The following is a 26,265-nucleotide window of genomic DNA, read 5'->3' as shown; positions in this document are numbered from 1 at the left end:
CAAGACTCTAATCTTATTTATTTATATGGTATCAATTCAGAATTGTGCAACTTTGCATTCATCAATGGCAAGTAGGAAAACCACCGTTCCACTCCTTATTCTTTTGCTTTCTCTATTTTTGAAGTTTCTCATGGTTGAAGCTCTTACAATCAATTCTAATGACAGTGATCTCAACAAGGCTTGCATTGAGGTAAAGCGAAAAGCGCTTCTTGAATTTAAACATGGTCTGAAAGATCCTTCAGGTAGGCTTTCTTCCTGGGTTGGTGCTGATTGCTGCAAGTGGAGAGGTGTGGATTGCAACAACCAAACAGGGAATGTTGTCAAGGTTGACCTCAGAGATCGTGGCTTCTTTCTTTTGGGTGGTGAGATAAGTGGTTCCTTACTTGACTTGAAACATTTAACTTACCTGGACCTAAGTTTTAATGATTTTCAAGGAATTCCAATTCCAAATTTCCTGGGCTCATTTGAAAGGTTGAGATACCTTAATCTCTCCCATGCAGCATTTGGTGGAATGATTCCTCCTCATCTTGGAAATTTGTCACAGTTACGTTATCTTGATCTTTTTGGAGGAGATTATCTAATGGGGGTTTCTAATTTAAATTGGCTTTATGGTCTTTCTTCTTTAAAATACCTTGATCTGGGGTATGTGGACCTTAGTAAAGCAAACACAAATTGGATGCAAGCTGTAAACATGCTTCCATTTTTGTTAGAATTACATTTGTCCCATTGTGAAATCAGTCACTTTCCTCAGTACTCCAATCCGTTTGTTAATTCGACTTCTGTTTCGGTCATTGATCTCTCCTACAACTATTTCAACACTACTTTGCCTGGCTGGTTGTTTAACATCAGTACCCTTACGGATCTTTATTTAAATAGTGCTACAATTAAAGGTCCGATTTCCCATGTTAACTTGCTAAGCCTTCACAACTTGGTAACCTTAGATCTCTCATACAATAATATTGGAAGTGAAGGAATTGAATTGGTGAATGGTTTATCAGCATGCGCTAATAGTTCCTTGGAAGAGTTAAACTTGGGCGGTAATCAAGTCAGTGGTCAGTTGTCAGATTCATTAGGGCTCTTTAAGAATTTAAAATCCCTGGACTTGAGCCTTAACAATATTGTTGGTCCCTTCCCCAATTCAACTCAACACCTTACCAACTTAGAACGTCTTGATCTGAGTGAAAACTCCATCTCAGGTCCAATTCCAACATCGATTGGAAACTTGCTGCGGATGAAGAGACTTTACTTGTCAAACAATCTAATGAATGGGACTATTCCAAAAAGTATCGGACAACTTAGAGAGCTGACTGTGTTGTATCTTAATTGGAATGCTTGGGAAGGGGTAATATCTGAAATTCATTTTAGTAATCTTACTAAACTGACAGACTTCTCATTACTCGTATCACCCAAAAACCAGTCTCTCTGTTTTCATTTGAGACCTGAATGGATTCCTCCCTTCAGTCTCGAATCTATCGAGGTTTGCAACTGCTATTTATCTCTCAAGTTCCCCAACTGGTTGAGAACTCAAAAGAGACTTAGCGGAATGATTCTAAAAAATGTGGGGATTTCAGATGCAATACCCGAATGGCTTTGGAAACAAGATTTTTCGTGGTTAGATCTTTCTAGAAACCAATTGTATGGAACGCTTCCCAACTCATCATCCTTTAACCAATACGCATTGGTGGATTTAAGTTTCAACCGCTTGGGGGGCCCACTCCCACTTCAACTTAATGTGGGATCTTTGTATCTGGGAAACAATTTATTTTCTGGTCCAATTCCCTTGAACATCGGGGAATTATCGAGTTTGAGAGTCCTTGATGTTTCTGGTAACTTGTTAAATGGCAGCATTCCTTCATCAATTAGTAAACTAAAGGATTTGGAAGTAATTGATCTCTCAAACAATCATTTATCTGGAAAGATTCCAACGAATTGGAATGATTTGCACAGGCTTTGGACCATAGATCTATCCAAGAATAAACTGTCTGGTGGGATTCCGAGTTGGATGTGTTCAAAATCTTCACTTACTCAGTTGATATTGGGTGACAACAATCTTTCTGGGGAACCCTTTCCAAGCTTACGAAACTGCACAGGGTTGTACTCCCTTGATCTTGGAAATAACAGGTTTTCGGGTGAGATACCCAAATGGATTGGAGAAAGAATGCCATCACTGGAGCAGCTGCGTCTACGGGGCAACATGTTGACAGGAGATATTCCTGAGCAATTGTGTTGGCTTTCTCATCTCCACATTTTGGATCTTGCAGTGAACAATTTATCAGGATTCATCCCACAATGCTTAGGCAATTTAACTGCTTTAAGTTTTGTGACCTTATTACACAGAAATTTTGACGACCCCAGTATTCATTACTCCTATTCGGAGCGCATGGAGCTAGTTGTAAAGGGACAAAGTATGGAATTTGAAAGCATATTGCCAATTGTGAATTTGATAGATCTTTCTAGCAATAACATTTGGGGAGAGATCCCAAAAGAGATCACAAATCTCTGGACCCTGGGTACCTTGAATTTGTCCCGAAACCAGTTGACTGGAAAGATACCTGAGAAGATTGGAGCCATGCAAGGGCTAGAAACTCTTGACCTCTCATGCAACTGCCTGTTAGGCCCAATTCCTCCGAGCATGTCTTCTATAACCTCATTGAACCATTTGACCTATCGCATAACCGCCTGTCAGGACCAATTCCAACAACCAACCAGTTCTCGACATTCAACGATCCGTCCATTTATGAGGCGAACCTGGGACTTTGTGGGCCTCCATTGTCAACCAACTGCTCCACTTTAAATGATCAAGATCACAAAGATGAGGAGGAAGATGAAGATGAATGGGACATGTCATGGTTCTTCATAAGCATGGGATTGGGCTTTCCGGTGGGATTTTGGGCTGTATGTGGCAGTTTGGTTCTAAAGAAGTCTTGGAGGCAGGCATATTTCCGGTTCATTGATGAAACCAGAGATAGGCTGTATGTCTTCACTGCAGTGAATGTGGCTCGTCTGAAAAGGAAGATGGAAGCAAATGGAGTTCATGGCTAAAAAGGTGAAATATCTTACATCACTTCCCATTCTTTTTCCTTTTTTTTTTTCTTCCTTGTTTCTTTTTTAATTTCATTGTATTTTTGGTGTGTTATGATTATCATCACACTGAATTCAGCTCTTTTGCAGAGGGTGATAAGGTTTAATTTCAAAATAACAAACATCATACAAAAAGAAGGTAAGATGAATTTCATTACAATGTAATGTAAGGCCATCTCCGTTTAGGTACATATTTGTTAGCTATTAATCTTTTTATACTTATATTTTATTATATGATTTCTTAAATTCTTGAATTGGAAATAATGATTTAAACTTACAAAAGAAATTGAATTGTTGTCTTGTTGGACTTAGATTTTACTAAAAGTATATTGCTTTAAATGTTCAAAGCATGTTATAGTAAGAGGCATATTTTTAGACCCTTCAACCATGCATATGAATATATAAGTTGTTTCTCTTTCCTTACTACAATTAAGCTCCTAAATACAATGCATAGGGTAATCAATTTCTTAGTTTGAGTCATTAGAAAGAGGATTGAGGAAGTTTATAATTGGGTTCAACTCTTTGAAGTTACATAATGCGATTTTCATAGGGAAGATTAAGATACATGAAATTTTTTCCAATGTTGAATTCCAAAAAAATATACAAACAAGTAGCTAAGGTTATAGATTGTTATAGGTTATTAGTTGAAACTCTAAATTTATTGACAAATATACTCATTTGAGTATGGTTAATACCATAAGTATGAAAACTATAAGAATTTAAATAGTCTCTATAACCAAGTTTGTTAATATTATGTTGTTAATTAATTAATTAATTATATAATAATAATAATGAACATGCTATTTATATTCCATGATGAAAATCTAAATGTTGCTTAAATTGAAGCTAATTATGTGTATTTACTTGTTTCAGATTGAATACAATGATGAATTCTTAGTGGTAATGAAGATTTCTTTGGTACGAGTGTTTGAGAACTTATCTTTGAAATGTTGGCAAGCAATTATTTTTCTTTAGGTAGGTTTGTTATTTGTAAACTGTCATTTAAGTAAGAAAAGTTGTAATATTAAGTTGGATACTCAGCCTACTTTTGATATTTTAGAGTCATCTATGCCTTAAAATTATCCTTTCAACTTCTATGTTTATGATAATTTGGTAGTTGATTATCACTGAGTACCAGTCATAAATTTTTGTCCATTATTGATTCAAATATATTTTTGGTATAAGCTTCAAGTGATTGAGCTAATTGTACATTATTGAAAAATATGGCAAACCTAATTACTAACATCAGTGTTCATCACCTCTAGTCAGTGATTGAAATGTTTTTTTTAGCGGCGAAATTTCCCTGATATTTCGGTTATTGGTGAAGCTCGATTCGATATTGAGGACGGATAATCGATTGGAAGGAATTTCGCTCTTTTTATGAAATTATCGCTAAAATATCGGTTTTTGCCGATTTTTTGGGGAATTTCCCGATATTTCTGTCGGTCAACGCGCTGGCTTCAGTCAAAGTGTAGCTCCGCTCCCCTAAAAATTAATTTTTCGCTGTAGCATGGGCGTTGGAGTTCGATGAAATTGGGATCGTTTAAGAAGAAGAAGAGATACGAGATAGCTTGCTCGACCGGGTGGTGGGTCCAGAAGAAGGGGCTGATGAGGACGCCTCAGCCCGCTTGGGGCTCCGAGTTTCCATACAAAAGCCCCCACTCCTCCAATCGGACAGTTGCTCGCCACCGGAAAAGCGACGATCATACGACACCCGATCCACAACTCTCCATCATCTTCAAAACCCCACTAACAAAAACAATCCCCAAGATTCAATTTTTCCCTTCCCACCTCAACCACACCAAAACCCCATATCACAAACCCTAGATTCCTCCTAACCCAGACACCAATCAGCTCCCACAACACCAAAACCCCCCAAATCACAAACCTTAGACTCTCCCACCCAAACTCCCCCTGATTCAAACAAACTACTGGGTAATTCTTAAGCTAATTGAGCATAGGTTTCGATTCATAAACAAAGATAAGTCCCTAAGAAAGAGAAACAAAACAATACAGAGAATGAGAGACGAATAGAAACCCTAGCTATCGTTCTTCAATAAAGATTCCAACTTTTCATTCACACACCCACATGTATAAACCCATATATATATATATATATATATATATATATATATATATATATATATATATATATATATATATAACTATAAACATACATAAGTTTAGTAGACATATATATAATATATGAAATTGTGAATAAAGATCAAAGGTGGGTTTGATTTGCATGGATGGCGGTGAGTACTTCTCCCACAAAAGGCGTCTTTATTGGGTAATGGTTTTGAATATTTTATATAAATCAATTTAATTTTTATTTAAAATGTAATAAAACATCTTTCAATAAAAGTATTTTTAAAATTTAAAAATAAATGAATAGGAATATATTAAAAGAATTTAAGCATACAAAATAACTTTAATATATATATATATATATATATATATATATATATATTATTCTTTATTTTATCATTTTTTAAAATTTTTTAAAGTATTTTCATGAATTTTAAAACAAGATCTATATTTTTGTCAAAATATCCACCGATATTTATTCAATATTTTCAATATATCCATAAAATTTAAGTACCGATATATTTGTATTTACTGAGATTTCAAACTTTGCCTTTAGTTGTAAAATATTTATCAAATAATGTGTTTTCTCTTCATTTGATTTAGCAAAATATGGCCTAACAACAGTGGTATAATACAATAACAACACTCTAAAATAAACTTATTATAAATATAAGAAATGTTTTACTTAAACCATGGATCATATATATGTATGCGATCATTGTTTTTCTCAGAGAGTGTTGTATGTGATTCGTTTGCAATTGGTGTCTCAGCTGATTCATGTCCAGCTGGTGCTCTTTGATTGAGAGAGTAATCTACAAAATTTATAACCTATATTACCATGCATTATGATAGCTTAGCTAATATAGCATAGTGGCTCTAGGATCGTTCACTGGGAAGGGTTTTCAACTCATAACTGATACCAATTCAAAGTAAATTGGTGCCTTTTCATTTCAAGGTTAGCTTAAGAAATAAAACACAAACTTTGTTTAAATGAGGTTTTGTTTAAAGCTAACTAAAAAGAAAGTAGTGGAAATTACTTATGAAGAAAAACATTCCTTGGAGGTTTAGGTTCACAGGGGAGGTTCCTTATGCAAAAACAGAGCTCCGGTCATTTGGTTCATTTCCTCGCATTAGAGAATTAACATATAGTCAATTCTCTAACCGGTGTTGTACAGATGTAACCTTTAAATGGATTTCAGCTCTAATTCCCTCTCACTGATGCAACTTGCAATGGCTCGTGCCTCTCACCTAGCATTTGCCATTCAAGGTGATCTTTAACTTTGGACTTCCCTTCTCAAGCTCGCAAGAGATAACTAATGGATGTCTCCTTGGAGTCCAAAAGCTTACCAAGTGTTGGCAATTCTAGAAAATCCTACCTCCAAGTCACTTCCCAAAAGCTCGCAAGAGATAAACAAGTGCATCTCCATGGACGGAGATCACGTGCCTTACCAAGTGTTGGCTCAAGTGACTTGAAGGTGTTTTAAGTTAACTAAAAACATAGAAATCATTAAAGGATCACACTTTCTCTTCATTAATGGCTGAAACCATACAACTACTAATTTTTGCACTTGGAACCTTTCCCGGCAACCTTAACTCCAATGAACTAAAAGTCTAGCCACTCATTTTCTGAGGAAACTTCCTCAGAGCTTGTTTGGCTCGTAAGAAAACTAACGAGAAAACAAATATATGAAGGAAAAACAGAGCAAGTGCTCTGTAAAATATATTTCTTCCTTCCACCGATTACATAATAATATCTTGCAAAGAAAATTACAAACTATATATATGAGGTTATTCACCATTTTCCTTGCTTAAAGACTAAGGAATCCTATGATAGGTGGATTACAAGGAGACTTTGGGGATTTAGACAACAAATATCTAAAGCAAAATATCTCAAGATGTCGGTCGGAAATATCAGGAAGCTTCAGGAGAACACCGCTGCACTGTATACTAAGAGAAAAACTCTGCGGGTAAGCGTTATCAGAAGGTCCGGATATGTCTATCTGGATAAGTTGAAGCATCCTCCTCTCCCATCCGGCTGTGAGATATCCGGATGTAAAATGTCGGCGCACGGAATTCCGAATGTGAAATGTCGGCGCACGGAATTCTTCCCCGGGTGAACTGAGCTATGTTGCGCAAGGGGGACCGTCTGCGTGTGCAAGGTGTAAGGACCCCTCTCTCGGATGACACAAAGTGCGTAAGGCTATCCGGATCAACTCCATTCGGATTCCCCAAGAGGACACGCGGCGCGCTTCCCTATCCAGATTCCCTCAAGGAGAAGCACACGACACTCGTGAACATCACACCCGGACGATAGCATATCCTATCCGGATATGTTGTCCGGATCATTGACTTAATGTGAGCAAGCCTTGCTACGTCATTCGGACAGCCTGCCACAGACCATGTTCCGCCGTCATCCTGTCCGGAAACCCTGTCCGGACATCTTTTACTCCTTGCGTTCCGGATCTGCTTATGGAAAAGGACTTCAAAGCTTCGGTTCTACATGTTTCTGAGCTTTCCATTGCTTTGCCAAGGATTCCAAAGAACTCTCCTCAATCTCTGATTGCTTTGGTGATCAAAAAGCTATCAAAACACCAAAACTTAACACAATTTGATTAGAATTGATTGCAAGGGTCCTTAATATGTTAATTGGGTTAAAAGGTGATAACTACTACTCAAAAGTGTTTAAAAGAGTTTATTACAAGCTATGAAATAGCACTTTTTGAGTAGTAATCAGTATGCAAACTTATTTTTTGGAAACCCCACTTTTGAGTACTCAAGCACGAGGTAAGTGCACTTGATTGCTTGTTATTGGGTACTTCCAAGCAATGCTTGAGTGCTCTAAGCCATGAAAGCTAGATTCAAGTGCTTGAGCACTCGATTTCCTGAATTTTTTTAATTAAAAGTTATTATTCTTTTCATAACTCTCTATACTTGTGCTATCCAATCTCTAGTTAACTTTAAATAATTTTGTATCTTTAATGGAGGGTAAGTTACAGAAAAATATACAAAGTCTCAAACTAGAATGAATTGAATAAAATTCCAACAAAATTGAGCTTGTAAATATTTTTTCTATTAATTGAAGTCATGAAATAAGAAACTTATGATCATCTTTTAGGTTTACTATATTGTCCATAATATAAATCTAAATCTTGTTTAAATTAAAGTTAATTATGTTTATTTACATGTTTTAGATTGAAATAGGGAGCTCGTCATGGTTAATGAAATTTTCTTTTGATACTAATATTTGAGAAATCTGTTTGAAATATTTGTCCATAACTATATTTATTTAGGATATTCTATTATTTATAAATACTATTATTTGAATGAGAGAAGATTTAATATTAAGTTTTAGACTTAGCCCACATTTGAACCATTGAGAAAATCTATGCATTAAAAATGTTCTTTCAACTTTCATTATTTATATATTGACTTTTTTTTTACAACAAAAAATAGTAATATGTTTTTATATAAAAAATAGAAATTTTTATATCAAGAGTATAAACTCACCTTATATCTTTAAAATTCACTATAAAAAAATTTAAAATTTGAAATTTGAAGTAACATAAGTTTCTAAAAGTTTTTATATTTTATATCGACGTTAGTTTCATTTTTTATTTTTAAAAACAAAAATTAAGTACATACAAGTACAAACTAGCCGATGCTAACCCAAAATCTCATAACATGGTTACCACATGTCTAACATGATTGGTAAGCAAATTATAAAAGCCCTTACAAGCCTCTAAAAGGGAGAATTAGAGTCTATTTAGTAGTGATTTTAAGAAGGTTTCTAATCTTTTTAACACTTAAAATTTTTTATCTTTCAAGTATTAAAAAATTAAAAACGCTTCCAAAAATCACTATCAAATATACTTTAAATTAGTTAGAAAATGATTTTGAAAACCATTCTAAAAAAAATAAAATAAAGCTTGTTTGAGAATTTGAAATATTTTTAACCTATTTTTTACATTTAAATATTTTTCAAAAAAAATAAGTTTTGTATGTAGCATTTTATTCTTAATTATTCTTTATATTAATCTTATTATTATTTTTTAAAAATAATCCTAGAAAACAATTAAAAACAACTAAAATATGCTCTCATAAAACATTTTTTTAAAGAACAAAAACTTTTCTGTTTTTAAAAATAAAAAAATTGTTTACTATTTTCTTATTGTCAAACAAGATTTTCTTATTTTCAATTCTCAAAAATAGAAAACTATTTTTTATAACCATTAACAAAGAGTTGTGCAGTACATGTGTTGCAAGTTCATGCAATCATACACGAGGCGAGAGTGTTACACACTACAAGAAGTTAAGTTCATAACTGCGAAGGCCATAGGAATGCAGATAAATCCTATAGTTGCAGCCACCAGTAAAAAACACAAGAAGTTGTGAAGCTATCCCTACGGTCATGTTGTTTCCTCAACTAAAAGCTCTATATGTGGTTGGGACAGCTGATGGTTGCTGCTATAAAGGTGTGATATCTACAGAATCTAATACTATATAGTATTATAGACATGACCTTTTGTCAGCCGCAATTATAGGGCTTCATATGGATGCCACTTTTCCTTGTTCGCTGCCATAGGTTATTATGTGGACACAGCTTATGTTTGCCCACAACTGAAGTCTTGATTTTTTTTTTCAAATATTTTAATTAAAATTCTCATTTCAATATTGAAAAGGTCATACCACTTTTTCCAGTATATATTTTCTATTCCCTATATAAAACTTTAGTTGAAGCAACAAAATTATAATTTCCAATATTGCATAATCCAAATATGTATATGTATCCAAACTGCATAATCAAATAATAATCCCCAATACAAAGTTCTATTGCCAAAGAACAAGGAACTTCAATAAATAAATAAATAAATAAAAATTTATCTCCTCCAATACTAAGGTCTAACTAAAATTCACTCTTTAGAGACTGATTTACTGCCCTAGCTTTGAACTCACCAAATACCGATGATAATCCTCTTTCTTGAAACAACCAAACTTTGAAATTACTTGAAAAATCAAATTAAATAAACTGCACTAAACTCAAACAAAGTTTGGTTTCTTTCTTGGGTTTCAATTTCCAACTCCTTATCCTTTTACCATCTTTCCTTAACAAAGTTCCTTTTTTCTATCAAAAAGAGAGAAGATCAAAGCTGAGACACATTTAGCCTCAAAGCAGAAAAAGAGTGAAAAACTGTCTAACTAATCAAAAACCATGCTTCCATATCACATAATCAGAATTCCACAACAATCAACCAAAAACAGAAAATTCCACTACCTTGTCCCTTCCAAGGGCAGCATGGTGTTGTAAGCCATTGCAAGAGCCATCCTTGAAAAAGATAGAACAATACAATCATAGATTAAGTTTTGAATAAACAAATGACCTGAATCTAAGCATTTAATATGAAAACAAAAGTAAAGTCAGGGAAATGTCTGTTATCATCTCAAGCGTACTATAGTAGGATAGCACAAACATAAGACAGGGCTATGAAAGAAGTGGTCGATCCATTATTTTTGCTCCTAATAATGGAGTAACAAATGGGGTACTCTGAAGGATATGTACAATCATGTGACTGTCATTTTCCATGTGTAAATGCAAAGGAGCTATATGCTTGGAGGAGTTTATACAAAATACACAGGGCAACAAATGATATGCCTATGCATAGAACACAATTCCAATAAAAGCTAGTTTTGATATTTCTCTTTTATTGTGGGGTTGGGTGGAGTAGGGAGGAGGTGGGATTAATTTGATTTCACTTGGTAAACATTTCTCAATTTGAATGTGACCATGCTAAGAATGAAGTACCTGGTGGACAGGCATGTGTGAAATGATAGTCTCTAGAGGGGAGCTTCTTAATGCATCCGATAGATTAATATATGCTGACAAGCATTGAAAAGGATCCTGGACAAACAATCACCAACGTCTTCTTTCTAGAGGTTTATCTGCGGACTCAAAGATATCTTCCAAATGATTCTCAGTAAATGCTACCTAACCCTCATATGATAACTTGTCCACTCCACCAACATATAAATTTGCTAAATGTATCTTCAACTAATGTAAGCCTGACTTCTCGAGAAGGCATCCCTATGCAGACTCTAGGATACCTTGACACAAATTAGAGTTGAGATGGTTAAAATATGGGTGCAAGGGTAGAAAAATTAAGTGTAATAGATGACAAGAATATGATGGAATGATAAATTGTTTGAATGCCTAAAAAACTTCTCTCTATCAAGCAAGCCTCTTATGGGACAATGCCCTAGTTGTTCATTGGGATTTCTATCACCTATGAGATGAATTCAGAGATGCTAAGAGACTTCTTGACTAGTTAACAGAACTAGAAAGTAACAATTACTTATCCTAATATAAGAGACAAGATGAAATCAACACAGAAGTACTCATGATTTTCCATCACCAAATTTCTACCAATCTGGTTCTTACCTCTTGTGGATCTTACATAATTTAGACAATATGAAAAGATAATACAATATATGAAAGTAGAATATCATAAACAACTCGTTTTCTCATCATTAGAGAAAAAAAACTTTGATTATACTCGCAACTTTTGAGAAAACTTCGCTTGATTTCATATACCCAATATAAACTCGAGGCTTATTCAAATGAGTAGCAAGAGTTGCTTCTAGAGTATCTGTATGAAAACGATGGGTAAGTCATCATGCTTTTGTAAGTGTTTTAATCGTCAACATTTAAACCATTAAACAATATAAGATAATTGCTCAAGCTATTAGCCTACTTGTCAGTCGCCTTAATATCCCATTGATGGCCTATTACTGCGTAACTTAAAAGTTTTGGGTAAAGTGGTGGTTTAACATTGACGTCTTAAGTTTGAACACGCTTGAGGAAGTATATTAAGACTATTAGGAAATTCTAGATTCAAACTTCACCTCATGTGGGTGCTAAGGCTATTAAATTAAGTATCAATCACTCAATATGCATTATCTTGGATAAGGAGAAAGAAAGAATGATTAGTTATGGCAAAAGTGATGCTAACATATAAGGTTTAAAGTAATGTTCTCAAATGAAGAATAACATACTTTTGTGCTAAGCATGTAAGTGTAATTTAACACATAAGTTATGTCAATATTATTTTTTGCAGTAGTGAATCACAATATTACTTCATGTTCCATTATTATGCAAACTATTGTCTCCCTTATTACATTAAAGACAAACTCCAATTTTTTGTAAATAGGGGTATAGAGGGTGCAAGGCAGCGGTAGGGCCTCTTGATAGTTTTCTGCTTTCCATTCATTTGAGCAACTTTAGAAAAATCCTAGAGAAACGAGATTTTAGTTTCTCATAATTTGTACTTGTTAGCTCCAAGGCTTTTCAAATTGGTTGATGGAGTTTGCAAACTATTGAAAATGACCATTGCAAACTGAGAAAATAAACAAGACAATGAAAAAAGAATAGATGAGAAATGGAAGTTCACTAAAAGTTTTCATGTTAATAAGAGTTTAGCCTACGAGCCTCCTATTTTTATCCCTTATATGCTTATAACAGAAATGTCAATGTGTTAAGTGCCAACTGGGTCATTCTCTATGTAAATAATACAAAGAATAAAGAGTGAAACTTATAAAAAGAAGGGCATTCTACCAGTTGGCATCCATGCCCCTATAGATTGCATCTCTATTGTTCTTGTGGCCAAACTTTGTAATAATTCCAACAACAGCTAAAAGCCTTTTCTTGGGAGGAGTCCCTTTATTTTCTAACAAGTTCTTTGAGGCAAAATCTTCCTGCTGTGCTGCCACTAGCTCCATCTCAAGGGCTGCTAACTTCTTGTGTTGTTTCCTATAAAATAAAAGAACCATCACCATGACCTTTAGATTGTATTTTGTCTATTATAACAAAAGCCCCAAAAAAAGAACCCCACATAAAGGAAGGATAGGTATAAGTTATTTACCTGCATGCTATAATTTTGAGTGTGTCATTGGCTGATTGCACACAAAAACCATTAAAATGGAAAAACCCATTATCTAGTCAATTACTCTGAATGATTAATTTCAAAAAAAGAAAATAGGCTGGTATCATCTCAAATAGTTTCAATAAAAGGAAAAAAAAAAGACAAAAACAAAAAGAAAGAAAGAAAGAAAAAGGCATGAGCTCATGCAAATCACTAATTTATTTGGCATTGTAATGTAATGCTATAGAACATGTAATTAATTTAAACCATGATGGACTGATTCTGGTTCCATATAATGTCAAGACTGTAATATTTATTTCTAAACATGCTATAAAAAACATTAAATAGCAATTAGATCATAAACGGAATTATAAATTGATCAGAAAACATACCTCTCGCCATTGCCATTCTACAGGTTAAAATGGGTTTTGCTAATTTCAGGTTTCAGGTGCTTCTAAACCTTCACAATCTTCACTTAGATGGTGTTTTGAAAACTGAAAAAAAAAATTGCAGGCTTAGGGTACCCTCCCGTTAGTGTTCTGCCTCGTTTTAAAAGACTCTCTCCATCATTGAGTCTACCTAGAACGTGCACAGAACATGGGGTAGTGATGCGAACGTGGTTTGGAGCATAAATCCTCATTCCTAAATTGATGGAATGATGTGGACCACATTCCAATCACGTCTTCGGTTTATTACCGAAGATGTAGGAGAAATAAAATCCCAACATTCTCCCACTTCGTCCATATATTCCATCATTCATCATAGCAAGAAACAAAACACATGAATCATGGCGATAAGTCCTCTAATATCGAGTATTATCTTCCATGTATCACAATGCATCATGTTTCTTAAACACTAGCCCATATGACTTAATGAATAAACCTTATGTTTATTCTAGGTCCAAACATTAATGATATTTCTCAATAAATGAATAAAAGTGTACACAAAGAAAATCAAATATGAGAAAACATCACAAATAGAGTTTCATTGAAAATAACATTCGTTCTTACAACGAAAATCACACAAAGGAACCAAGTCCCAATCTATCTACATGATCCTTAAATTTCAACGGTGGCATGCCTTTAGTCAAAGGATCAACAATCATCAATTCAATGCTAACGTGTTCAATAACCACTGTTTTCTCTTTAACACGTTCTTTTAGGGCTAAATACTTGATGTCGATGTGCTTGTTTCGACTGCTACTTTTATTGTTCTTAGCCATAAAAGCTGCAGCTGAATTGTCACAATATATCTTCAATGGCCTAGAAATTGAATCCACAACTCTAAGCTCGAAATGAAACTCTTTAACCATACACCATGCGAGGAAGCCTCAAAACAAGACACGCAATCAGTCTCCATAGTGGAAGTTGCAATCAAAGTTTGCTTTGCACTTCTCCAAGAAACAGCTCCACCGGCTAGCATAAAGACATATCCTGAAGTTGATTTTCGCGAATCAATGCAGCCAGCGTAGTCCAAATCAGAGTAGCCAATCACTTCCAAATTATCAGTCCGTCTATACATAAGCATGTAGTCTTTGGTCCCTTGAAGGTATCACATCACCTTCTTTGCAGCTTTCCAGTGGTCCATACTTGGATTACTTTGATATCTCCCTAACATCCCAACAGTAAATGCAATGTCAGGTCTTGTGCAGACCTGAACATACATCAAGCTTCCAACAGCAGAAGCATAAAGAATGTTCTTCATTTGTTCCCGCTCAAGATCATTCTTTGGGCACTGGTCCAAATTGAACCTATCGCCCTTCACAATGGGAGCTATACTTGGTGAACAATCTTTCATCCGAAATCTTTCTAAAACCTTGTTGATATAGGTCTCTTGAGACAAACCTAAAAGGCCTCAAAATCTGTCTCTCTGTATCTTAATGCCAATGACATAAGTTGCATCACCCATATCCTTCATATCAAAGTTTTTAGATAGAAACTGTTTCACCTCATGTAGCAAACCCTTATTATTGGTTACAAGTAAAATGTCATCCACATATAGAACAAGGAAACATATCTTACTCTCACTAACTTTTTGATATATACATTGATCCATAATGTTCTCCACGAAACCAAATGAAGAGATAACATCATGAAACTTCAAATACCACTGACGAGATGCTTGTTTCAATCCATATATGGATTTCTTAAGCTTGCATACCAAATGCTCACCACCACTACAGGAAAATCCTTCTGGGTTGTTTCATGTAAACCTCTTCCTCTAGATTTTCATTGAGAAATGCCGTTTTCACATCCATTTGTTGCAACTCTAAGTCAAAATGTGCAACTGATGTCATAATGACACGAAGAGAATCTTTCTTAGATACAGGAGAAAAAGTCTCCTTGTAGTCAATTCCTTTATTTTGAGTGAATCCTTTAGCAACGAGTCTCGCTTTATACCTTTCAATGTTGCCTAATGAATCTTTCTTTGTCTTGAAGACCCATTTACATCCAATGGCTTTTGCACCATTAGGCAACTCAACAAGATTCAAGACTCCATTAGATGCCATAGAATTCATCTCATCTTTCATAGCATCATACCATAAATTAGACTCTTTGCAACTTATGGCTTGTGAAAACGTTTCAGGATCATTTTCGGCTCCAATGTCATAGTCTAATTCTTGCAGATACACAACATAATCACTAGGTATTGCTGGTTTTCTCACTCTTGTAGATCTTCTTAATATTGACTCAACATTTTCCTGAGGATCACATTGCTCAACGGGTTGTTCAACAATTTCTGGCGAATCTTGAACAACTTGATCTACTGGATTGTCATTAGCAATTTGTGGAGCTTCAATGATTGGTTGTCTATCACCCGTTTAAACTTGAGGGGCATTCTGAATGACAATCAATCTATCACTTGAAGTGGATGGTTGAGCATCTATATGATCTTTTTCAGAAACAATGTCCTAAAATCGATCATTCTCACTAATCAAGTCATTCTCAAGAAACTTAGCATTTCTTGACTCCACAATTCTAGTGTTATGAGATGGACAGTAAAATCTATACCCTTTAGACCTTTCGGCATATCCAATGAAATACACACTAATGGTCCTTGGGTCTAGTTTCTTCTCTTGTGGGTTGTAAACTCTTACTTCAGACAGGTATCCCCAAACGCGTATATGTCACAAACTCGGTTTCCAACCTTTCCATAATTCAAATGACGTCTTGGGGACAACCTTTGTTGGAACTTGGTTCAATATATACACTGCCGTTTTAAGAGCTTCAGTCCACAAGGATTCAAGAAGCTTGGAGTTGGTACGCATACTCCTAACCATGTCCATTAATGTTCAGGTTCTTCTTTCAGCCACATCGTTCTGGTCTGGGGAACCAGGCATGGTGTATTGAGCAACTATCCTATGCTCTTGAAGAAACTTCGCAAATGAACCAGGTGCTTGTCCATCCTTGGTGTATCTACCATAATATTCTCTACCTCTATCCATTCTCACAATCTTTATTTGCTTTCCTCATTGTTTTTCTACTTCAGCCTTAAAAACTTTAAAGGCACCCAATGCTTCATTCTTGTTATGAAGCAAGTAGATATACATGTATCATGAGTAATCGTCTATGAAGGAGATGAAGTATTTCGGACCATACGCGTCCATATCTGGACAACAAATATCTGAATGTATGATCTCTAATATGTCTGTGCTCCTCTTGGCACCCTTCTTAGACTTGTTGGTCTGCTTTCCCTTAATACAGTCCACACAAGTGTGAAAATCAGTAAAATCTAAAGTACTAAGTACTCCATCATTTACTAATCTCTTAATTCTCTGTATGGAGATATGTCCCAATCTTCGATGCCACAACATAGAGGAATCTTCATTCATAACACATCGTTTTGTACCAATGTGAACATGCATAGTATTATTAGTGGTATCATTTTGCAAATTGATAGAGAAAAGACCATTAGACAATGTACCATCTCCAACAAGATTAGATTTATAAAACAAACTGAAAGATGTCTCATAAAAACTAAAGGAATAACCCAAAGGTACAATTCTTGAAACTGAAATCAAATTCCTAAAGAAACTTGGAACATAAAATGTCTTTTCTAAATTTAAAATAAAACCACTACTTAAAAATAAACTGCATGTTCCAACAACCTCCACATGTGAACGCATCTTGTTTCCTGAATAAATGTATTGCTCACTTGGCATTGGCTTCCTTAGGTTTTGCATACCCTGCAAGGTATTCGAAACATGGATCGTAGAACCAGAATCAATCCACCATGTGTTATAAATAACATCAACCATATTAGATTCATAACAAACAAATGAGATTGGTTTACCTTTCTTCTCAAGCCATTTCTGGAATTTGGTGTAACCCTTTTTCATGTGCCCCTTCTTCTTGCAGAAGAAGCACTTATTGACCTTCTTGATTCCACCTTGGGGTGGTATTTTACTTTTCCCTTTCTTTTTGGCCTGATTTTGATCATTTCCTTCCATTGTCATTAATGCATTCTCACCCAATTCCATTTTCAACCTTCCCTCCTCTTGAACACACATGGTCAAAAGCTCATTAATTGACCACTTATCTTTGTGTGTGTCGTAGGAGATTTTGAAGGGTCCATATTGTTGTGGAAGAGTGTTTAAAATGAAGTGCACAAGGAAGGAGTCAGACATTTCAACCTCAAGTATTTTCAATTGTGCCGCAATATCCCTCATTTGCATTATGTGCTATCGCACACCACTCACATTGGTGAGCCTTAAAGATGAAAACTTCATTATTAGGGTGCTAGCAAGTGCCTTATCTGAAGTCACAAATTGTTCATCAATAGCTTTCAGTAATGCCTTGACATTGTCCATGTTGATCCACAGAACCACGAATACCATAAGAGATTTTGGTCTTTATGAACATCAGACTAAGGCGATTTGATCGCTCCCATTGTTCATAAAGAGCCTTTTCTGCTGTAGTGCTGGTGTCAATAATAGTTGGTTTGTCTTTCCTGATAGCATAATCAATGTCCATGCACCCCAAATGAAGGAGAATTCTCTCCTTCCAAACCTTATAGTTATCACCTTTCAATTCGGGAATGTCACATTTTATATTAGAGAAATTCGCAGGTTGCATGACTGCACAAAAATTAAACATACATGCTTATAATTCAATTTTGAGACTAATAAACAAATATCATGTTTTACCAATGTAACTCATATTAAAAAAATTATGAATCTAGTGACATAAAACTTGCCTGTGGGCTAAAGTTCTAATTCAATTAGATCCATGTAAAACCTTATGATAAAACTATCAAATTATGTTTCATTTCCTAATTCCTGTGGGTAATTAAGAAATATAATTTGATATTCCACCCTAATTAATTATACAAATTTAATAAAAAATTCTTGTGGGATAAAATTTTATTATATCAAATATAATTAATTACTCATAATGTCATTTTCCTATATGTGATCCTAAAACAATTAATATATAATTTTGCATAATTAAAGATGCTGTGGCTACTCCTTAATTAATTAAAATTATATGGATCACTTGACATTTAATTAATTCACAAGAAAACTTATATAAATTGCATGAAACCATAAACAATTTTTACACAAAACTCAATATCAATGTGCAAAATTTCTGAAATTGTATAAATTATAAGCACATTAATATCTAAAATTAAAACCATAAAAGCCTTTAAGAATAAATTTAATGTGCAAATTATTTAATTTAATGTTGTATGCACAATAAACCATTAAAATAAAAATATGCATTCAACTAGCAAAAATAAATAATCTATCACATAAAATATCCATAAATTAACATATTTTTTTAAAAAAAAGAAAACACCAAATTTTATGATTTTTTATTATTATTATTACATTCACCAAATCGACACAGAAATCGTAGGTTCCTGCGACTCGAACCTGTGCAATGAATGAATGAGAACAAGGCTACAACCAACTAGGCTACTGCCCATTTTCTAATTACTTGCTTACCTATTTAAATGTTATTGACAGTGAAGATGATAAGCCCCTGTAGTCGTCCCCTACCTTCAGCCGGGTCTGTTTGACCCATCTACAACCTGAAATGAAACCCGACGGTTTTTTTGCATTCCAAACACCAAATTGATGATTTAAAACACCGAAATATTAGAAATCTCATCTCCTAATGATTTCTAACAATATTTTTCATCAAAACTTCTAAAACCAAAACCTCCAAAATATCAAAACTCACTTGATTGAAAAATGCAGATTGTAAAATGAACAAGGCAAAGGCAAACCTAACTCTGATACCAACTGTAATCTTTATTTCTAGACATGCTATAAAAAACATTAAATAGCAATTAGATTATAAACGGAATTATAAATTGATCGGAAAACATACCTCCTGCCATTGCCATTCTATAGGTTAAAATGGGTTTTGCTAATTTCAGGTTTCAGGTGCTTCTAAACCTTCACAATCTTCACTTAGATGGTGTTTTGAAAACTAAAAAAAAGATTGCAGCCTTAGGGTACCCTCCCTTTAGTGTTCTGTCTCGTTTTAAAAGACTCTCTTCATCACTGAGTCTACCTGGAATGTGCACAGAACATGGGGTAGTGATGCGAACGTGGTTTGGAGCATGAATCCTCATTCCTAAATTGATGGAATGATGTGGACCACATTCCAATCACGTCTTCGGTTTATTACCGAAGATGTAGGAGAAATAAAATCCCAACAAAGACCCCCTTTGTATCATTATAATTCTATAATTTAATCTCGATAACAAAATAGTCCCAAAAAATGCATTAACAAACTGTGGGGAAGAAAATTTGAAGCTACAATTGAATAACAAATGGTAATACACAAAAGTAAAGATAAAAAACATACCTGACTAGTTCTCCTACCCAGCTCTTTAATCAAATAAGCCTCATTCTCATAATCCAGCCGTAGCCTACCGAAAACAAATTTCCATAAAAACAATTTTATTTTTTTTTGAAAAAAATAGACCAATTATAATCAAAATCAAAGCATCACAAAACAAAAACCTAAATCAACGAAATTAACCACACCATAAAGCACTATTACAGCTAAGAAACGAAAATCAATTCACAACATGAAACAGTGCCAGAACTCACCTGTCGACGATGTAAATCCATGCCATGGTGTCAACATGGCTAGCATGAGAACCGAAACTTGAGATCTGAAAGCCAAACTAGATAGCCGGTGATTCGGTCCCCGACTATGCATTTCTTCACTGTGAAGCGAAGAAGACTACAATCTTTAAAGACCTCTCATCAATAGCTGGTCGATCGAGCTGAATTTCGGGTTGTTGTTTCTCTTTGACCAGATTTTGGCTTCGAATTTGAAATACACAAGAGTATTTCGGAGAAGAAAAGAGAGAATCGAAGTCTAGGCCTCGTTAGTGATGAGGACGTCAGTGATGGTAGCAATGTAGTTGGAGAAACAATTTAATGTACTGTGAACTAGGTCTATTGTAAACTATATTTGGTTGTGCATGGGTACTGTTTTGGGCCATAATCAATTTAATGTACTGTGAAGAGGCCCATGGCTTCACTTTGACCCATTGAGATAAATTATGGGCCTTTAGTCCATCAGGATTAAAGTGATATACCTTAAAACTATACTGTTGAGGGGGGATATACAATTAAAACGTGGAAAGTTAAAAAGGGAGAGGAAAGCATAGGAAGAACATCACCCTCATCACTTTTGTGCAGTCAAGCTTGTTGTTAGATCAAGAAGAAAAAAATGGTAAAGATATGTTCAAACATTATAGGAACTAAGAAAATTTTGGATCTTCATGTTGCAAATAGAAAATCGAATAACAATTTTTGACAAACTATTAATGTTTTTTATCTTGTTTAAAATCAACAATCATCGCTTTGAAATGTCTAAGAGTACTTTTCCTATATTTGATTTCACAAAAGTAGAAGAAAACAAATTATATTATTATAATTTAATCATCATAAAATTAAAAAATACAAATAATCAAAATGTGTTTCTATCTTTACCATATTATAACAATAAAATATAAATATATTAATATTTCTAAATTTATTAAATAATTATATTATAGTATTTACTATTAAAAAGATATACCATATATAAGCAAAATAAAATTTTACTTCCAATGGTTGTTTATTATCTTAGTGTATTTTTTTCCTAAATTATTTTCATATTTATTATCTTATATGAATGTATTTTATTTTAAATATCTATCTTATTTTTATAAATAAATGATGTAACAAAAGAAGAAATTGGCCTAATACACTTGCTTGAAGAACCTCTCATCTTAAAATAAAATAAAGTAATAATAATAATAATAATAAATTATATATTATATATTAAACCACCATTTGAATTTTTTATCACGAGCCTTTCCCTTGGGACAATGACCTTAGAGCTTAATTGGTGACATGGATTCCTCATTCAAACAAATTGTCCACGACATGTGGACAAGACAAGGAATTTTGTTTTTTTCTCTCATGTCGGCAAGACTAAACTTTAAAGATTTGGTAACTAATTTGTTCAATTCTTCATACATAAAAACATATAAGACTGATTTGATTTGATTTGATTTTATACTTAAAATTGAACGAATCAAACCAGGGTAATTGTCCACACTTTCACTCCTAAACTTTAATAATGGAAAATTTGTCTTCTTTAATTATCAAAATTTGTAAGTGCTCGGTTAGAATAGAATCAAAACATTAGAAAATCCACGAGTGTGATTGCATTCAAACAATATAAAAGTTGAGTCTTTATTTTTTCTTCTTTTCAATTGAGGGCCAACATGTTTTGGACCTTTCTTTCTTGTCCATTTTAGGATTGAAGAGAGAGATAGAGAGACATAAAGAGAGATTTCTTCTTTTCAATTGAGAGCATGTTTTGGACCTTTCTTTTTTGTCTATTTTAGGATTGAAGAGAGATATAGAGATTAGAGAGAGAGATAGAAAGAGTCTGCCCCCACACATAAAAATGCAAAACTTGACCCATGACCTACTTTTGGGTCCAGCTCCTTGCAGTTGTCTCACACTTGCTTCAGTCGTCTTGTACATCAACAGAGAACAAATCGAAAGCAACACCTGAATTGCAAACAACCATCATTTTAGACACTACAAAAAGAAAGCAAGCAATTTAAACTGTTTAATTGGACCAACAAGGTGTTCTTTTTCTGGGTATATAAAAATATCCTAACCTATGCGCATAAGGTACTTGTTAGATTAAAAAAACAAGAAGTAACATTTCAATAATTTTCATTACATTAATTAATTTGATAATTGAAAATTTGGTGAACAATAAACACGTGTGAAATAATATTCAATGGATCTATTCCTTGGGGATTTTGAACAAAATATAATATTTTTTAAAATATGACAATTGAAAAATAATTTCTTACTTTGTAGGAAATTGTGAAAAGTAAAATGGGAAATTTCTTCAAAAGATAATTTCAATTTAATTATCAAACTTTTAAGTTATTTATTAAAGAAATAACTTCAAAATTTGGAATTTATATTGATATTATTTCTTTAAAACATAACTTCCATGTAATATAATTAATATATTTTTATGATGGTTTGTTTTTTAGGTTATTACTTTTCAGAGATAATTTTATTTTAAGAGGAATAGTGAAAATTTTTGAGAAAATAAAATTTCATTTTTTTCAACTATTAAATTTATTATAATATTCAAATCTAATTCCTCCTTCAAAATAAACCAAATTTATTTTTAAAATTTTTAGATATTTCTTGTTTTTTAAAATAAAAAATTAAACTACTTAAACATTGTGTAATTAGAATAATAAATTAATCTACCATGAATTAGTAAATTTGTCATAAAAAAATCTGAGTATGACTTAAATTTGTTTTTATTTATTTTCTCTATTGTTTATCAAGATAATGTAGAATAAAAATATTTTCATGAATTGCTATGAAAAGCCAAAATGAACAAACCCAACTAATTAAGTTGGATTGGACAGTTTTGAAGTTGGTTTGGTAGGTTCATACATTTGAACTTACTCACCAATTATTCACTAGAATAAAAATATTTTTATGAATATTTTTTAGATCAATTTTTTAATTTCAGAATTTTGAATTTAGGAAAAAGTATCAAAATCTAAATATATAGTTTTCAAATTCATTAAAACCTTCACCTCTTCTTTCTCCAAAATAGGTTATATAAACATAAGTTTTAACTTAGAAATTTTTTAATATTTTCTTAACAACCAAACGTAACTAGAAATTTATTTGTTAATTGCCTACTAATTATATAATTAATCATTATAAATTTTTTATTATGGTGATAAATTATGATAGTTTGGAATATTTAAAAATATATTAAATTAATGTTTTTATATTATTAATTTTAAAACTAAAATAATAAAATATAGTAATTATATATATATATATATATATATATATATATATATATATATATATATATATATATATATATATTTAATATGTAAAATAAATAAGCTTAATACTTCAAATATTAGTAAAAACACACAATTTAAACACTTAATAACATTCAATTTTATTTAGATTTAAGTCAAATTCAGTTGTATTCATATTTTAAACAAAAAAATGACACCCACTATATATGTATTTTTCTAGCCCTTTATATATATATAATAAAATACATTTTCATATATATATATATTTGGCCATAATACTTAACGTGGAGTAGGAAGTTTCATTTTGCTTCCTTCAAGTAATTATACTTTGTACACAATCCATGTTAGAATTAGTAAATGATCCACAAGAGAAAATTCTTGCAAGACACTAATTTTTTTTTTTAAAGATAAAATACATGCATCATACTTAAAATATTATTTAAATTTATATTTATTTTCACCATAATACTTAATATGGAGTAAGAAGTTTCATGTAGCTTTCTTCAATTAATTATTCTCATGTTTTTAAAAATCAATTTCGGACTGGTTGGTCTAATCGGTTCGACCGCCAGTCAGTAATGATTTCGGTTCGGTTTGGTCTATTAGGTTGGAAGGTAGTTGAATCAGAATTGGATCGATTGAACTGACGGTTTGACTGACAAACTGGACGAACCAAACGATTCCCTCCGAATCATCCTGTTCAATCATTTTTTTTTCTTCTCAACAACCCCTCTCGCACGGTTGCCCTCGCTACTACCTCCTATTATCATCGACACCGAGTTGTTGTCATCGGCCACTGGTCGGTTAGACGTCGCTCCCTCAGTGGCAAAACCCCCTATCCCCTCGCGGCGAAAACCCTTCCCCACTAGAAGTTCCACCCCCATCTGAAAACCACCTCCTCCCAATCCTTCCTTCTTCCCATTTTGGGCCACCATTTATTCCATTCCTTTCTAGATTTATTTATTTATTTTTTTACCTCATCTAATTATTATTTATTTTCTTTTATATTTATTATTTTTTTACTTTATGATTTTTAAAACTTATGATTTTAATTTAAATTAATCAAAACATCACAATTTTAAATAAATTATGATTTTAAAATAAGTTTTTGATTTAAAAATAAATTTCAAAATTTCAAAATTAAAATTAAAATTAAAATTATGATTTTAATTTAAATTTCTAATTTGAAACTAATTTTTTGATTTTCAAATAAAATTTTAATTTTAAAATAATATATAAATTATTATTTTTATTTTTATAATTCTTTTAAATTTAATAATTTATAAATTATATATTTATGACATCATCGGTTCGATCGTCGGTTTGACTAGTGAACCATGAATCGGTAACTTTTCTAATTCAATGACCGATCCGATTTTGAAAATATTGATTTTTCTTATTATACGATCCATATTAAACCATGTAAATGGTCCACATGAGAAAATTTTGGCAAAAGTCAAAAAATGTTTTTTTTTTTTTAATACATACATCATACATTAAAATATTATTTTATTTTCACAATATATAATACTTAAAATAGGAAGTTTCATGTACCTTCCTTCAATTAATTATTCTTCCTACACGATCCATATTAGACTTAGTAAACGACATAAGAAAATTTTGGCAAAAGTCAAAAAATGTTTTTGTTTTTCTATTTTTAATACATGCATCATACATTAAAATATTATTTAAAATTTTATTTTATTTTCACCATATATAATATTTAAAATAGGAAGTTTAATGTACCTTCCTTCAATTAATTATTCTTCCTACGCGATCCATATTAGACTTAGTAAACGACATGAGAAAATTTTGGCAAAAGTCAAAAAATGTTTTTGTTTTTCTATTTTTAATACATGCATCATACATTAAAATATTATTTAAATTTATATTTTATTTTCACCATATATAATACTTAACATGGAGTAGAAAGTTTCATGTACCTTCCTTCAATTAATTATTCTTTCTACACTATCCATATTAGACTTAGTTAACGTCCACAAGAGAAAATTTTGGCAAGAGTCAAAAGAGGTTTTTTTTTTAATATATGCATACATCATATGTTAAAACATTATTTAAAATTCTATTTTATTTTCACCATATATAATGCTTAACATGGAGTAGGAAGTTTCATGTACTTATCTTCAACATGATCGATATTAGACTTAGTAAATAGTCCGTATGAGAAAATTTTGGCAAGAGTAAAAAAATGTTTTATTTTTATTTTTTTTAATATATACATCATTCATTAAAACATTATTTAAATTTCTATTTTATTTTCACCAAGACTTAACATGGAGTAGAAAGTTTCACGTAGTTTCCTTCAATTAATTATTCTTCATACATGATCCATATTAGACTTAGTAAACGGTCCACATGAGAAAATTTTGGTAGGAGTCTCAAAATATTTTTTTTAGATAAATTATATACATCATACATTAGAATATTACTTAAATTTCTATTTTATTTTCAACATATATAATACTTAACATGGAATAGGAAGTTTCATATAGTTTTCTTCAATTAATTATACTTCCTACGCAATCCATGTTAAACTTAGTAAATGGTTCATATGAGAAAACTCTAGCAAGAGTCTAAAAATATTTTTTAGATAAAATACATACATCATACATTAAAATATTATTTAAATTTCTTTTCTTGGTGATTGTTTTTTTTTAGACAATGACTTAAAGGTTTTTTGTGACATCTTGATTCTTGACTAAAACAAAGCCATTACTCTTTAGTCTACTCCATGTAAAAGCAAATAAATAAATAAATAAAGCTTTTTTCATTTAAATAAAAAATAAAAAAAGAATAAAAAGAAGATTCTTTTTCTTTT

The 26,265-nt window shown here is 32.5% G+C and overlaps 3 protein-coding genes and 1 long non-coding RNA gene across 4 annotated transcripts; 1 reads left to right on the top strand and 3 right to left on the bottom strand.

Moving 5' to 3' along the window:
• Nucleotides 1-64: 64 nt before the first annotated feature.
• LOC117914424 (receptor-like protein EIX2) lies at nucleotides 65-4,210 on the top strand. The gene is made up of 3 exons (XM_034829773.1): nucleotides 65-3,046; nucleotides 3,172-3,220; nucleotides 3,955-4,210. Exon 1 carries the CDS (start codon nucleotides 65-67, stop codon nucleotides 2,792-2,794), a length of 2,730 nt encoding a protein of 909 aa, XP_034685664.1. The 3' UTR covers nucleotides 2,795-3,046; nucleotides 3,172-3,220; nucleotides 3,955-4,210.
• A 9,890-nt stretch (nucleotides 4,211-14,100) lies between these two features.
• Nucleotides 14,101-14,879, bottom strand: LOC117914415 (secreted RxLR effector protein 161-like). The gene is made up of 3 exons (XM_034829765.1): nucleotides 14,698-14,879; nucleotides 14,399-14,595; nucleotides 14,101-14,315 (listed from the first exon to the last, which is right to left on the bottom strand). The coding sequence occupies exons 1-3, from the start codon at nucleotides 14,877-14,879 to the stop codon at nucleotides 14,101-14,103; spliced, it is 594 nt and encodes a 197-aa protein (XP_034685656.1).
• Nucleotides 14,880-16,993: 2,114 nt separating this feature from the next.
• LOC117911309 lies at nucleotides 16,994-17,988 on the bottom strand. The gene is made up of 2 exons (XM_034825667.1): nucleotides 17,376-17,988; nucleotides 16,994-17,268 (listed from the first exon to the last, which is right to left on the bottom strand). The coding sequence occupies exons 1-2, from the start codon at nucleotides 17,755-17,757 to the stop codon at nucleotides 17,234-17,236; spliced, it is 417 nt and encodes a 138-aa protein (XP_034681558.1). The 5' UTR covers nucleotides 17,758-17,988; the 3' UTR covers nucleotides 16,994-17,233.
• Nucleotides 17,989-19,042: 1,054 nt separating this feature from the next.
• LOC117925970 lies at nucleotides 19,043-20,450 on the bottom strand. Its single transcript, XR_004653061.1, has 3 exons — nucleotides 20,149-20,450; nucleotides 19,901-19,964; nucleotides 19,043-19,115 (listed from the first exon to the last, which is right to left on the bottom strand). It is a non-coding gene; the product is annotated as an uncharacterized LOC117925970 (long non-coding RNA).
• Nucleotides 20,451-26,265: the final 5,815 nt, after the last annotated feature.

Source organism: Vitis riparia, chromosome 1 (assembly GCF_004353265.1).
Source record: "Vitis riparia cultivar Riparia Gloire de Montpellier isolate 1030 chromosome 1, EGFV_Vit.rip_1.0, whole genome shotgun sequence".
Lineage (NCBI taxonomy): Eukaryota > Viridiplantae > Streptophyta > Magnoliopsida > Vitales > Vitaceae > Vitis > Vitis riparia.
This window is presented reverse-complemented; position numbering and strand designations above follow the sequence as displayed.

Bases quoted from the DNA above. Each gene is read 5' to 3' on its own strand.
- LOC117914415 (XM_034829765.1), bottom strand. From the start codon at position 14,879: ATGAAAGATTGTTCACCAAGTATAGCTCCCATTGTGAAGGGCGATAGG. The intron at 14,596-14,697 runs GTTAGGGAGATA...GCTTATGTATAG, and splicing joins ATTGCATTTACTGTTGGGAT to ACGGACTGATAATTTGGAAG. The intron at 14,316-14,398 runs GTGTATGGTTAA...GTGACAATTCAG, and splicing joins TTTTGAGGCTTCCTCGCATG to CTGCAGCTTTTATGGCTAAG.
- LOC117914424 (XM_034829773.1), top strand. From the start codon at position 65: ATGGCAAGTAGGAAAACCACCGTTCCACTCCTTATTCTTTTGCTTTCT.
- LOC117911309 (XM_034825667.1), bottom strand. From the start codon at position 17,757: ATGCAAATGAGGGATATTGCGGCACAATTGAAAATACTTGAGGTTGAA. The intron at 17,269-17,375 runs GTAAACCAATCT...AATACCTTGCAG, and splicing joins GAAATGGCTTGAGAAGAAAG to GGTATGCAAAACCTAAGGAA.